At 52.6% G+C, this 14,806-nt stretch overlaps 1 protein-coding gene across 1 annotated transcript; it reads right to left on the bottom strand.

Moving 5' to 3' along the window:
* Nucleotides 1-1,153: 1,153 nt before the first annotated feature.
* ERGIC3 (ERGIC and golgi 3) lies at nucleotides 1,154-14,806 on the bottom strand. Its single transcript, XM_075563709.1, has 13 exons — nucleotides 14,646-14,806; nucleotides 14,438-14,508; nucleotides 14,232-14,319; nucleotides 13,899-14,018; nucleotides 7,471-7,564; nucleotides 6,729-6,894; nucleotides 6,569-6,626; nucleotides 3,227-3,258; nucleotides 2,362-2,458; nucleotides 2,211-2,275; nucleotides 1,562-1,698; nucleotides 1,436-1,491; nucleotides 1,154-1,293 (listed from the first exon to the last, which is right to left on the bottom strand). Exons 1-13 carry the CDS (start codon nucleotides 14,731-14,733, stop codon nucleotides 1,214-1,216), a joined length of 1,152 nt encoding a protein of 383 aa, XP_075419824.1. The 5' UTR covers nucleotides 14,734-14,806; the 3' UTR covers nucleotides 1,154-1,213.

Here is a 14,806-nt window from a genome sequence, read left to right on the forward strand (position 1 = left end):
TGGCACAGCTGGTGAGCACTTGGGGTGCTGTGGCGGTGGGTTGAAATATTTTCGCCAGTCCTTCCAGCTTGAGACATGCTGAGTGTGTTCTTCCCCTTTGGTTCTCTAACTCCAGCTCTTTGCACGTTTCATTCAAACACTTTAGCTTCTTAAGCCACCCTTTCAAGTCTTTGGTTTCGCTCTTCAACTTCATCCTTTCTTCCTTCCCCTTTAGCGTCTTCATGGTGGTACAGCCTTGGTTCCCAAACCACCACCACAAAGGGGGCCTACTGCCCCACTTTCAGGGGAAAACAATTTTACTGAGTGCCTTGCTGGCAGTGAAAATCTTTCTTCCTGTCGTCCAAGGTGTAACTCAAAACTCACTGCTATCCAGTTGACATCTGTCTGCTTTTGCAGTCCCCCGGGAGATGAAACAATGTGTCCAAAGTCACACAGCTTGTTAGAGACCAATTAGGAGGTTTTGCTACCAGAACACAGGCCAGGTGGAACTGATTTGCTGGCTAGTAGTAAGCCCTATTCTGCTCTGCCTTCGGCCGAGCTTTGCTGCCCTGATTTCTCCTGAGACGCCTGAGATGATCGGATTGACCAAATCACTTATTTGTGCCCCTGTCTCCCTGGGCTGGGCCTGGTCTGCTGCTAGCCCTGCTCAGGAATGGCCACTGGGACCTTCCCTCCGTTTCTCAGTTCTGCCTCCACCTAGGGGACTGCAGAGGATCTGGCGGGAGCCTCTCTGCCCCAGGAGCCCCAGGGAGCCTGGCACAGAGCATTCTAGGATCAAGTGACTAAGCCTGGGGGGCAGGGAAAGGTCCCTTTAGCCCTCACTGAGGAGGTGCCTACCCTATGCCTGAACCCAGTTGGACCTTTCCAGGGCAGGCTCCCTGGAACCACAATAGCCTGGAGGCTCATGCGTGGGCTGCTTACCCTGGAAAGGCCTGGCTGGGACCCCAAAGCCTTGGCAGGGGCAGGGCGGAGGGGCTACAGGTGGGTTAGAGAAAGCCCTCCTAGGGGGTGTCCAGGAGGGGCTCCTGGAGGGCAGCTGGGCGCAGATGCGGCATCACAACTGCCTTCCTAGTGGCTGGGCTGAGGGTTGTCCCCAGGTCCCAGTCAGACCACCGGCTGCTGGAACCCCAAAAACTACACGGAGACCAGGGAATATTATCACAACCAACAGATTTATTAACCTGGGGCCGAGGCTGAGTGGTGGCAGAGGAAACTACGTCGTTTTGCCTAGATCGATTTTCTTCTGGATGGCTCGTGCCGAGTGGTAGATCAGCGAATCGATGAGTCCAGCCACTGAGGAGGGAGGCAAACAAAGGCTTGGCTGGATCTCAAGGGCCCTGCCGCCCTATTGGCCAGGCCAGCGTCTCCCTTTGGCTCTCGAGGTATCAGTGGTCCCTCTCCACCCCAGCATCCTCCATCATGCTCATGTGCCTACCTGTAAACATCCCTCCAATGATGGCGCAGACCCCCGTCAGGAAGTGCGTGAAGGACCTGACGGAGTAGGTGGCATCAGTGGGTACTCCAGGCCCCTGCAGGCAACTCCCTCTTCCCCCAACCTCACCTGTGCTTCTCCGTCAGCTTCACCATCATGGGCGAGAGCTCATAGAGCACGAAGACGCCGGGGAGCCCCTGGTCGCCCATCAGTCCATTGGCCACTTTCTCATGTCTGGTCACAGAGAACTGGTTTGTCCTCAGCACCTGGGATGGGAGGGGGCCTGGGTCTGTATGGCGCCCAGTGCCCTCGGTCCTGTCCCTTGATTGTGTGAGTGAGGGAAGGACCCGCTGCATCACAGCTCGTGCTGCAAGGCTTGGGGACCACCCAGACCCCACTCCTAGGCTTGCCAGCTCACTTCTCCCAGCTACACGGCTACCCCATCAGTGGTGCCTGGTCCAGGGATGACACTTGGAGGCTCACAGTAAGCCCCTGGCAAGGCTGGAGCCGAGTTCCTCCCCACCGCAGGGCAAGCGCATAAAAGGGAGGAAGGCCCAGGAAGGGTTGTGCCAGGCTGACCCAAGGCCTGTCACCACAGAGGGACAGTGGAGTGGGCGTTGGAGGAATGGAGGGAGCTTGGGTACGTGGACAGGGCTGGTGCTTTGAAATCGGACAGAACCAGATCTGAACCTTAAGCAAACCACTGACCCCCTCTCAGCCCTGGTGGTTTGTCCATCTTCTGGATGTCAGAGCAGCCCCTCCCTTACCTCAGACTCACCTCCCCATCCACTTTCATGTACACTGTGGGTACCACCTTCACAAAGTACTGGAACATCATGGAGGCTGTGGGGAGAAGAGCGCCAGGCATGGGTGCCAGATGGGACTTTAGCTGGAGCCACTGAACCCACTTGAGCCAGCCTCCCAGGTACCTTGGGGTGCAGTGACATTGGTGTGGTCCAGGGGGTTCACGATGCCTGGGTAGTCCTCTCCGAATGACAGGTGCCGGATGTAATGGGTCATATTGATCTGCAGGGAACACCAGAGCCTGAACTCGAGAGCACTCGGGGCCCGACCAGTCCCCAGGCCATCCAGAAGCCTGGATGAGAGGTGCTGCCAGCCTGGGTCTAGACACAGGGTGGATGGAGAGGGAAGGGGCTAGGAATGTGGGGCCCTGTCTGAGAAACTGATCCCCGAGTGGAAATCCTGCCCAAGACATTTGCACTGGGAACCTCCTTAGAGTCTGCAGGTTCCTGGGCTGCCAGCTTACTTCAAGTGCTGGTGTCATGCCCAAAATTAGCCAACACAGCCAGCCCAGGTCTGCCCCCTCCTGCTCCTGTCCTGTGTAATTGCTACAACTGAGCTACTAGAGAGCTATTTAAAATTCTTAAATATCCTACAACCCTGAATAAAATATTCTCTAAATATCCTACAACCCTGAATAAAAGATGACAACAGCCTCTCACTGCTCCTGGGAAAAAGAGCAGACGCCTGCTCTATGGGGTCCCTGAGTGCTCCCTCCACGGGGCTTCCAGCCTCATCTTCTGCCCCCACCCCCGCCTCTACCCTTCCTGGTTCCATGCCCGAGGACCCCTCCTGCCAGGGAGGAGCTTGTCAGTTCCCACCTACTCCTCCCAGCCTAGTTAACTCCTGTTTAGACCTCAGTCACCCCAGCTATTCACCCCTTAGACGGGGTCCCATCAGAATAGAGCACATTTTCACCTGCTCCCCACATCCTGCAGGCAGCACCCAAGCCTCCCCATGCCCCTGCCTACCACGGTTCCCACTGGTACGTACGTTGTCAAGGCCAAAGCTCTGCAGGTCGTGGACTAGGAGAGAAGAAGACGCTTGTCAGGGGAGGCTCAGCCTCCAGCTCGCCCTACCTGAGGGCAGCCGGGAATCACTCGGCCTTGGACGGGCCTGAGTTTGCACCCACCTCAGGGCTGCATAGAGACCCAACCCAAACCCACCACCATTGAGTCAGTTCCAATCACAAAAGCCCCATACTGGTTTCCAAAGCTGTACATCTGGACAGGAGCAGACAACCTTGTCTCCCTCCCTCGGAGCAGCTAGTGGATTTGAACCACCAACCTGGCAGTCAGCAGCCCTCTGCCTAAGCCAGCGTGCTGGCAAGGCTCCATCAAGGGGGCCCGTGGTGACATGCACCCAGCCCTCACGCTCTCCAAGCCCGTGTGCACTTCAGGACCCCAGGTACTCTGACTTTGGTTTCCCACTAGACAGCTCATGGCCCATCATGGACCCCAAATGAGATGGGGAGCTGGGCCTGCTGTCCACATTCTTCTGAGTCCTGTGCCCTTTTAGGGGCCCCAGAGGAAATCCCAGGGGCACCTCCTGCCGCAAATCCCAGTCCTTTCTCCCACAAGGACATGTCCCAGAGCTGTTTATAGTCCCCCTGGCAGCAAGGCCAGAGAAGGCCCCCATCCCAACCAACCTCCCTACCACCTCCTGGAGGTTGCCCGAGAAGTGGGGTTTGGCTACCTCTGGGGGACAGGACCACTTACTCTCCACAGCATGTACTGCAGCATGGGGGAGGGAAGGAGAGAGAAGGGAGGAGGGGAAAACAGATTCAAACTTCACAATGAGAACCAGAGCAGGATTTGAGGTGAGCTGCAGGGCTGGGACAGCATGGCCTGGAGGGCACAGGGGTTGGCTCGATCTGCCCTCAGCCTGGAGCTCCAGCCGCTTCAACACCTCACCCCCCACCCACCCCCGTTTTCCAGGCCTGGCAGCCGGGAGCCCCGGGCTCTGAGGGGCTGGAGCACTTCCACCTTGACCAAGGATCTGGCACCTTCCTCAGAGGAGCCCTTCCTTGGCCCGGGGATAGTACAGGAGGGTCTGGGGTGGGCAGAAGGGTGGTGGCCTAAGAAAGACAAAAAGACCGAGGGCTTCTGGAGCCCCTTTCCTGGCCCTGTACCCTTGGGAACATCACTGGTCCTCCCTGCGTCAGTGTTCTCTGCAGGAGTGCTCCTGACGGCCAGGTAGGATCGGAGACAGGCAGGTTCATGGCACAGTTTGCAATATAAGAGATCATGTCTGACCTGCCTGACCTTCCTCTGCCAAGGAACAAACAAACTCCAACAAGGAAGTCAGCCACAGACCAGTTCCCCAAGTCCTGCACTGTCTGCTGTGTAACTACAAAGGCCCTGGACCACACGCCTGTCTCCACTCACCTTCCCCCTGTGCCTGGGAGACCGCCCTTCCACTGGCCCCCACTGAGCACCAAGGGACCACCACAGGCCAGCAGGGTTCTCGATACACCAGTCTGCTCCCCAACACTCAGCCTCACCCCCACAAACTGCCTGAAAGATCAGCAGGGTGACCGTGATCAGACCTTTATGCCAACCGTCGTCACTGGGCAGCCCAGGGCGGCCAGCACGTCTCAGGCCTGGACTCCCTCTAGCCATGCAACCCTGTGCATCTTCTAAGATGGCCCGGCTCCCGACCCTCTTACTTAGACTCCAGTAGAGCCGCTACGTCCTTAACTTCTACACCAGTGGTTCTCAACCTGGGGGTCGAATGACCTTTTCACAGGGGTTGCCTGATTCATGACAGGAGCAAAATGACAGTGATGAAGTGGCAATGAAAATCATTTTATAGTTGGGGTCCCCACCACATGAGAAACTGTATGAAAGGGTCACGGCATGAGGAAGGCGGAGAACCACTGCTCTAGTTGACCAAGCACGATGTCTTCCTCTGGGACTTGGGCCCTTGGTCACACAGGCAAGGATGTGGGACAAAGTGTCACCGCCCTTACTTCTAAGGAAGTCTGGCTGTAGGTCTTCCAACACACACTTCCTTGTCCTTCTGGCAGTCTATGGAACAATCACCTTCCCAGCACCTTCATGCAAAGGCTTCAAGTCTCGGCTCTGTGGTAGTAGTGCCCTGGCAGCCCCTTCAAACAACGTTGGGCTCTTCCACACTCCTCCTCCACGACCTCAGCAAGGTCATTACCAGTAAATACAATCTCCCCCCATAATTTCAACTCGACTCTTCCTTACCCCATTCACGTCCACTAGCAGATCCTCTAGGCGCGACCTTCACAAGGAGTCCAGGACCCCAGTCACTGCGCGCCACCTCGCCCACCAGTCTGGTCTGAGCCCCCATCGCTTTTGGCCTGGACTAATGCCTGCAAGGGCCTCCCAAACGCTGTCTCTGATTCACCTCCCCAGCCTCCTCCTTCCCACAGGGCAGTCAGAGCGAGGGGACGCCTTCCAAAGTGAACTAAATCAGATCGGGTGCCGCTCCAAGCCCTGTCATGGCGCCCCTGTCACGCAGAGAAAAGCCCAGGCCCCGTGTGACATGGTCATTACCGCTCTCCCCGCCTTTCCAGCCACTCTGCTGTTCCAGCCACCTGGACTTCTTGCTGTTCCTAGAGCTTGCCGAGCACGTTCCTGCCTCAGGAATCTGTAATTGTTCTATCTGCTCGGAAGCCGCCCTTCCTGTCATCCATCCACATGGCTGACACCTTGCTTCCCGCAGTGAGCCTTTCCCTGACACCCCCCCCCCACAGCACCCCCTCCCATGCCAGCCCTTGTCGCCACCACCACCTCTATCCTGTCCGTGTGACTGATTACTGACAGACCACGTATTTTACATGTTTGCTTAAGTCTACTTCACTAAAATATTCTTAAGGGCAGGGCCTTTTTTGGGGGGTTCACTGTTGTACCCTTAGCACCTAGACCAGCCCCTGGTCCAGAGATTGCCAATTATCTAGTGAATGGATGTGAATAAACCTTATTCACCCCAACAAGCCTGCGAGGCGGGGAATCATTCCGTCAGCCCCATTCTACACAGCCCTGCTTCTCCCAAAGCGCCCCACTCCCCCAAACCCTGATGTTGGAGGCCTCTCTTACCAGGCTTGGGATTAAGTCAGCCCATGTGGAGCCTAAAGTCCCACCCTGAGCTGAGCCCCATCCCGGTCATTTCACACCGTTATAGACGCAGCAGCTCAGAAAGAGGAGACAACTCTTAAAGGCCCACAGCCAAGAGTGAATGAGACTCCCTGGGAGCCAGGGTGGCCGGGGGCCCAGCCTGTGGGCCTCACCCACGGGCAGGTGAAGGAAGGGGCCTCTAACTCAAGGTGCTATAGCCCTCCCGGGACGGGCTGGCGTCACTCACCGTGCACATGAGACTGCTGGAAGCTCTTCCCAGGGGCAAAGTGGAAGTTCCCGGCCACCTGTGGAGGGGGTCTTCTCACTCTCCAGCCGTGCCCTCCCGAGCCCTCCCCTGCCCTGGCTTCACCGTGGAGCTCCCCCAGCCCAGCTCGGTCCCGCTGTACCTTGTTGACTTCCAGGAAGCCGTACACCTGGCAGCCTTCGTTCTTCTGCTCCTGCATCTTCTGGCTGAAGCCCTCTCGCCGGCACTGCTCGATGGTGTCCGGGTTCTTGAAGGCCCAGCCTCGGCGCCGATAGGCCTCGCGCACATCCTCGCAGGTGTTGCAGCACCTGCAGGAGAGCAGGTGGGGAGCGGGCACGTCAAGGGCAGGGCACCAAAGTCTGCCTGTTTGGGACGCCTGCACTCCGGGCCTGGCGCATGGACCAGTCTCTCGGGAACGAGGGGCCGATGACGCTGTCATATTCGAGTTGGAGGGCTAACGTCAAACCCACACCAGCCAAGCTGCGCCCGAGACCGAGGAGCCCGGCCGGCCGCCCCAGTGGAGATGGACAGACACAGAGACCCTCAGTTGGGTTTTGCTGGGAGTGGGGACCAACGAGAGGGCAGAGGGTTAGAGACCAGGAAGTGGCTGCAGTAGCAGCCGCTGTCTCTCCTTGAGGGCTTGGCCTCACTGGGTTCTGGTCTCACGCACACCGGGATCCTCCCATGATTCCTATCAGGAAGATGCTGCTGCTATTGGCCCTCACACGGGTTTGGTCACATGGCCTGGCCCAAGGATCCTGGGTGATGCCCGGGCCCCGAGCACAGCATGTCACTCACCTGCACCCTCTCCAAGTTCTCGGCCCGCTCTCCCCCTGCCACGGAGCCGGAGGCAGGCTGGCCAACAGCCCCAGGGGCCCACTCACTTGATGTCCTCTGTCTCCGCACCATAGCAGCTCTCGCACCGGTCAGGGTCCAGGGAGTCGGGGTCGAACACCTTCACCTCCACTTTCCCGAGCTCTGAGGAGAGGGTGGAGGCAGAGGCGTCAGCTTGGGCGCAGGCCCAGTAAAACTGCTAACACTTCTGCCCGGGGCTCTTTCGGCTTGGGGACGGTGATAGTTTCCATCGTAGCGAATGTTTATACAGTGTACACTCGGGCCACACACGAAGCACTTTTACACTTCCAGTATTTTTTTCCCAAGTAATCATAAAATACTAACAGCAAGGACGCAGAGATCAGCTGGCTACAGGTCGTTGTATTCGCATACATTTTCTCCTTGCCCCACGAGGACTCAAGAGGGGTGTGCTAGCCCCGTGTTCCTTGAGAAGATGCAGAAGCCCAGAGATGAGCAATGGCTTTGTCCACAGCAACACAGAAAGCGGCCGGTTCTGCCTGACCAAGAAGCATATCCCCCTTCACCACTTGGCTCGGCTGCCTCTCCACACTCCTCTGTCCCAACCCACCCCTCACCCCGACACACAGCTGAGTCCATGTTGACTGACAGCCGTCGCACGTGGCAGAGCAGAAGGGCCCCGGCGTCTCCAGGGCTGCCGTCTTTGACGGAGGTCACCAGGTCTTTGTCTCCATAGACACGGGGTAGGTTGGCACAGCCAGCCCCTTTGGGTAGTGTTTGGTTTCTTTTTGTAATGGTACTTTATCCCAAATCCTTTTCAATACCCTGGTCGCCTTCCTCTTGGGCTCGTATAACTCTTATCACAATCCATCCATACATCCATTGTGTCAAGCACAATTGTACATTTGTTGCCATCATCATTCTCAAAACATTTTCTTTCTGCTTGAGCCCTTGGTATCAGCTCCTCATTCACACACACACCCCTTCCCTCCCTCATGAACCCTTGATAATTATCAATGATCATTTTTTTCCATGTCTTACACTGTCCGATGTCTCCCTTTACCCACTTTTCTGTTGTCTGTCCCCCAGGGAGGGGGTTAGATGTTGATCATTGTGATCGGTTTTCCCTTTCTCCCCCAACCTTCCCCTTACCCTGGTATCGCTACTCTCGATATTGGTCCTAAGGGGTTATCTGTCCTGGACTCCCTGTGTTTCCAGCTCTTATCTGTACCCGTGTACATGCTCTGGTCTAGCCGGATTTGTAAGGTAGAATTGGGGTCATGATAGTGGGGGTGGGGGGAGAACCATTAAAGAGCTAGAGTAATTCTCAACCTTCCTAATGCTGCGACCCTTTAATACAGTTCCTCATGTGGTGGTGACCCCCAACCATAACATTATTTTTCTTGCTGCTTCATAACTGTAATTTTGCTACTGTTATGGATTGTAATGTAAATATCTGATATGCAGGATGTATTTTCATTGTTACAAATGAAACATCATTAAAGCATAGTGATTAATCACAAAACCAATATGTAATTCTATATTGTGAAATATTTATTTCTAATGACAAATGAAATTTTGTCTTGTAGTATGGGTAACAGTCTTCATGCTGGGGACTCATATGTGAGCCTATCAGCATGTGGGTGGATCCACCTGGAGATGGGTAGAGGAGTAGTGTCTCGGTTCTTAAGACCATAGGAAATATGCGTTTTCCGATGGTTTTAGGTGACCCCTGTGAAAGGGTTATTTGACCCATAAAGGGGTCACGACCCACAGGTTGAGAACTGCTGAGCTAGAGGAAAGTTGTATGTTTCAACAGTACTACACTGTACCCTGTTTCGTCTCTTTCTTGTGACCCTTCTGTAAGGGGATGTCCAACTGTCTGCAGATGGGCTTTTGGGTCTCCACTCCACGCTCCCTTCATTCACAATAGGGTTTTTGTTCTGGGTCTTTGATGCCTGATACGGGATCCTATTGACACCTCCTGATCACACAGGCTGGTGTGCTTCTTCCATGTGGGTTCTGTTGCTTCTCAGTTAGATAGCCACTTGTTTATCTGGCCACCTTAAGAATCTTTTTACTCACCACCACCACACACACACACACAAAAAGAATCTTTTTACTCTGTCGTCCCACTTCAGCCATCCCTCTCCATTCTCCTATCTAGATCACCAACAAGTACAATTCTTGCAACATTAAATTCAAGTCTCTCGCTCTTCAACAAATTCCTAGTTTTCCAGTTCACGATCTCTGGAAATCTGTGGGCACTGTCACCCCTCAAGTCCTCACTGCTGTCCTCGTCTTCAATCCCACGGTCCATTGTTATAGTTGTTCTCCTGCACTGAGCTATACTCGATTAATCTGGACCTTCCGGCCTTCATCCTTATGTGATTTCATACGCCGGTGGGGGTGGTCCCCTTCCGGGGGGCATTAGGAATGGGATGAGACTGTGTTCTGAACTTAGTAGAGGATGTGAATTGGATGACTCTATTTATTGGCTAGCTTATTACGATTATTTCCAGCAGATGTAAGGAAGTATAAGCTACAGCTGAGAGAAGAAAAAAACCTGTTTCTGGGGTGGCCTGAGAAGCTCGGCTGATTAAGATTAGCAGGAGGCCAGTGCCAGCTGGAAACATCTTGCCAGAGGCCCCAGGTCACATTTGCATAAACAAGAGACAGCCCAGGTGTGGAGGACAGATGATTACATTTGGGTGAAATTTGATTGCACCATGTACCTCCCATCAAATGACCTTTCCCTGCATAGGTCTGGTAGGAAGGTAAGGAAAGATACTGATAGATTCGCCTGTGAGTAATTGTGAACCAATTCCCTGGAAGGCTATTTTGCTGAGTGTAAGTGGCATGTATATATGTAAATATATTAACATATAATGATAGGGTTAATCGTTCTATGTCCATTATTTAAAGGTTAAGTATCAAGGCAGCAGACTGACATTGCGCCTCTATTGAAGGCCTCCCTCATTGCAAGAACACTTTGTTCTAATAACCTGGCATTCTGTGATGCTCATCTTTCCTCACATGATCGTTGAAGTCAAAATAGATGCATAAACAAATGTGCAAACAAACAAATGTGAAGAAAGCTGATGGTGCTCAGCTATTACAAGATATAGTGTCTGGAGGTCTTAAAGGTTTGAAAGTTAAACAAGCAGCTATCTAGCAGGGAAGCAACAAAGCCCACATGGAAGAAGCACACCAGCCTGGTATCAGGCATCAGAAGACCCAAAATAAACAATCATATTGATGTGAATGAAGGGGGTCGGAGTGGAGACCCAAAGCCCATCTGTAGGCAATAGGACATTTCCTCACAGAAGGGTCACCAGGAAAGAATGAGCTAGCCAGGGTGCAGCACAGCATCAATGAACACACGACACTCCTCTAGTTCTGAAATGACCCCACCCCCACTATCACGACCCCAGTTCTACCTTACAAATCCGGCTAGACTAGCGCATGTACACTGGCACAGATACGAGAGCTCAACCCACAGAATCCAGGACAGAAAAACCCCTTGGGAACAGTATTGGGAGTCCTGATACCATGAGGAATAGGTGGAAGGTGGGGGGAGAAGGGGAGAACTGACCACAATGATTGATATATAACAACTCCTCCCCTCAAGAGGGACAAACATCAGAAATGTGGGTGAAGGGAGACAGCAGACAGTGTAAAATATGAAAATAATAATTTATAATTTATCAAGGGGTCATGAAGGTGGGAGGGTGGGACAGGGAGGGGAAAAAAGAGGAGCTGATACCAAGGGCTCAAGTAGAATGAAAATGTTTTGGAAATGATGATGGCAACATATGTACAAGTGTGCTTGATACAATTGATGTATGGATTGTTATAAGAAGTCTAAGAGTTCCCCGTAAAATGATTTATATAAAAACACACAAATAAAAACACCGAGAAATGCAGAATATTTAAAAAGGTATTACTTCTGGGCATATCCTTCCTCTAGGCCTATATATTGTTAAAGGGAAGGTTTCTCTCTAACCTTTCCCAAACATGTTCTGTGCTTTTCAATTTACACTGTGTCACAACAGCAATTTGGGTCCCTTTAAGGGACTCACATTGCGTTCCTCTTCAGTGTTCTTTGAGTTTGGGAAACAAAAGCAATCAAAGGGCAAGATCAGGGCTTAGGCGGGGTGGGCAGATGAGGTTTCCCCATGAAATTCTCCTAAGACATGCCTTGCTGCCCTTGAATAAGGAGCAGGTGCGCTGCTGTGATGGGGAGAGAAATCCCTAGAGCAACTTTGACGGCCTTTTCTCACCAGGGACATTTCCAGGTTCCTGAAAAATTCCTACGTTCCCATGGTTGACCTGTGTCCTTGGAGAAACTCCATGTAGAATATTTCTTTGGAATCTCCATGTCCCTGCCCCCACCCACCCCAAATAAATTGCCATAACCTTCTGCGTTGACCTCTATGCCTTGAATTTAACAGGCCCAGTAGATCCACTTGGATCCTTTTTTTTTTTTTAAAGAAACCCTAATGAGACTAAAGGAGTCCTGGCATCATAGTGCTTGTGCACTGGGCGGCTAACCGTAAGGTCAGGAGTTCAACACCAGCAGCTGTTCTGTGGGAGAGAGATGAGGCTTTCTGTTCCTGTAAAGATTTACAGCCTCAGAAACCCAAATGGGACAGTTTAGTCTGTCTTATAAGAGTTAAAATCTCAACACAGTGAATGTTGACAGTAAGTTTTGGAATAAAAGACAAGGGCATTACTGAGAGAACATGTCTACAGGCATCTATTGATCAGGGAAATGTTTAAAAACATTTTGCTTGGAATAAGCCCATACATGGATGAAATGAAACTGGTAGCCATGTCATATGTATAGCCATGCATTTGTGGGGCTGCACATACATCCTACTGTATAAGTATGTGACAGATTGTTACAGATATTTCTCATATTTAACAAAATACCTCATAGGATTGCTTTCCTGGTTTTCAAGGATAAGGATCATAGATTCATGAGACAACTTGACCAATTAATATAAAAAAGTTCATAATGTTTCTGCCCTATATTTGAGGTTGGAGAGTAGAAACCAGCATTTTAAAAGCGTGCAAGTGGCCATTTAGGATATAGCTACTGGTTTCTTATTTATCTAGAGGAAAATATAAAAAAGGTAACCCTAAGACTCTTGAAAAAAAAAAACGGTCTAAACAAACCATGGTTTCTTCTGAGACCAGAGGAACTAGATGGTACCCAGGAATCACTACCATTCATTCTGAGCAAGGCCACACAAGATGCATTCTGACAGCAAGGGAGAAAAATAAGTCCAGACTGTGGATCAGTTAAGATTGGATGACTTCCTAAGGTCCTGAGACGGTCCTGAGACATGCTTTAAATCTTAAATGGAAACTATATCCCGAGGTCACCTTTTCCTTAAATCACAGAATGGCACAGAGAATAACGGAAATCACCTGGGAGTACCGTGCTCCTTTTAAAAAAACCACAAACCATCTATTCGAGACCAAATTGTCAGCAACTACTTTAGTATATGTGCTGACGAAGCGAGCACGTCAGCAACTACTTTAAAGAAAAGAAGGGGAAGAGAAGGGTGCAGGGAAACCAGGTACCTGGAAATGGAACAACCAGAATGGGAATAAAGTTCATGGAAAAGTGGAATGAAAAGATAAAGGTATCGCTCTTTTGCTGTGGTCTCTCTCAATCCTTTCTTTCCCTCTCCCCCCTCTCTCCCCTCTTTCTCTTCTCCTCTCTATCACCTTCTCTCCTTAATAAAAACCCATTTGGATCACCAAAAAAAAAAAAAAAGAAAAGATAAAGGTATCTTCACAATCTTCTTGAAGCCCCCATATATTTCTACTGAATGAGCAAATGAGAAGGTTCCCCACCAGGGCAATCCAGGGGTCTGATCATTCCTAGTTTTGAGGAGGGTTGTGCTACAACAGAAAACTGGGCTAATGGAGACACTGGGAGGCAACGTAGAGAAAGGAAAGTAAACACCCCCTGTACCAGGCATGTTACATGTATTAGCTCATTTGATTTCCACAGGCCGCGAATGGTTGTCACTACTGTACTGCCAGCACTCACAGATTACACAAGAAACAGCAGGATTTGAACCCAGGCAGCCTGACTCTAGAGTCTACACTCTGAGTTACCATTCAATCCAAAGGAGAATCCGAAGGTCCACATTTAGCCAAAGGGCTGGGAAAGTAAACACTCAGAGAGGCTAGAGACCACATGGGGGGGGGGGAACTGGTGCCACCAGGACAACAGCACACAAGACTCATCTACAAGCTTCTGTTACTCAAACTCAGAAAGTCAGGGGCTGGGGACCTCTCCCAATGACAGCTAGGAGTAGCCCTCCTCCCAGGCCAGAGGCCTGAATTTCAGCCCTCTGACGGGGGACCTTGGGCAGGGCGGCAAACCCTCTCTGGGTCCTAGTTGCCTCGTTCACTGCTGAGACTGGCCCAGCCGACTTGGCAGAAGGTAGGGAATGGCATGGCCCCGTCCCCTGGTTACCATGCCGCTCTGCCTCTGAGCTCACGGGGACGCCGTCCTTGTCCAGCCGCTGCTTGAACAAGTTGTGTTCCACGTCCAGCTGCTGTTCCCCGGCCACATCCATGGCGTCGATGCTCAGATCTGGAAACAGGAAATCAGGCTAAGGTCCAGGCGGCGAGGAGATTTGGGTTAGGGAAGGGAAGGGAATGCTGGCCTGTCTTGGGACCGTAAGGGATCTGAGGAAGAGGCTTTCGTGGGGTTCGGTCCAGAACCTGAGGCGGGACGTTTGGATCGGGAAACCCATCTAAGAACCCGGGCCTTGCGTCGCCCACCCTTGTTTGGTAAGGTACTCACAGGCGCAAGGCATGTGTGGGAAAAGGACATCGATGTTGATCTTCAGTTTATCTCCGCGCGATTTGTCCACATAGAGCTCCGGATGCACCTGGGACGGCGCTGGCTCAGTAAGTCTGGCCCCAGGCCTCTCCTTCCCCATTCCCACCTCCACAGGTGCTACCCCTGGAATGCCAAGCCCCGCCCAGGTCCCAGGCCCCGCCCCTTACCTCCGTGGTAAGGTAATACTGCAGCTCGGACAGGAACAATAGCAGCATGAGAAGGCCACTGACGATGGTCACTGCAGGGTGAGGCGTGAGGGTCAGAAGATGCTCTGTTTTGGTCCCTCTGCCCTAGCAGGCCGGCCAGAGTCCAGGCACCTGATCCAGGCTCTAGGGGGACCCCCTCTCCCCACAACCCGGGCCCGATGCAGCCTACCCGTGGCGCCCCCGCAGGTCTTGACCCGAAAGTCCTCCAGAGTCTTGGGGTAGGCATCGAACTGCTTCAATTTCCCCAGCGCCTCCATAGGAACAGCCGGAAAGGGGCTTGCCAGTCGGCCCGCCCGGCAGGCTCCCGCTTCCGGCCCGGGGCCGGCGCCC

Source organism: Tenrec ecaudatus, chromosome 12, assembly GCF_050624435.1.
Source record: "Tenrec ecaudatus isolate mTenEca1 chromosome 12, mTenEca1.hap1, whole genome shotgun sequence".
Classification (NCBI taxonomy): domain Eukaryota; kingdom Metazoa; phylum Chordata; class Mammalia; order Afrosoricida; family Tenrecidae; genus Tenrec; species Tenrec ecaudatus.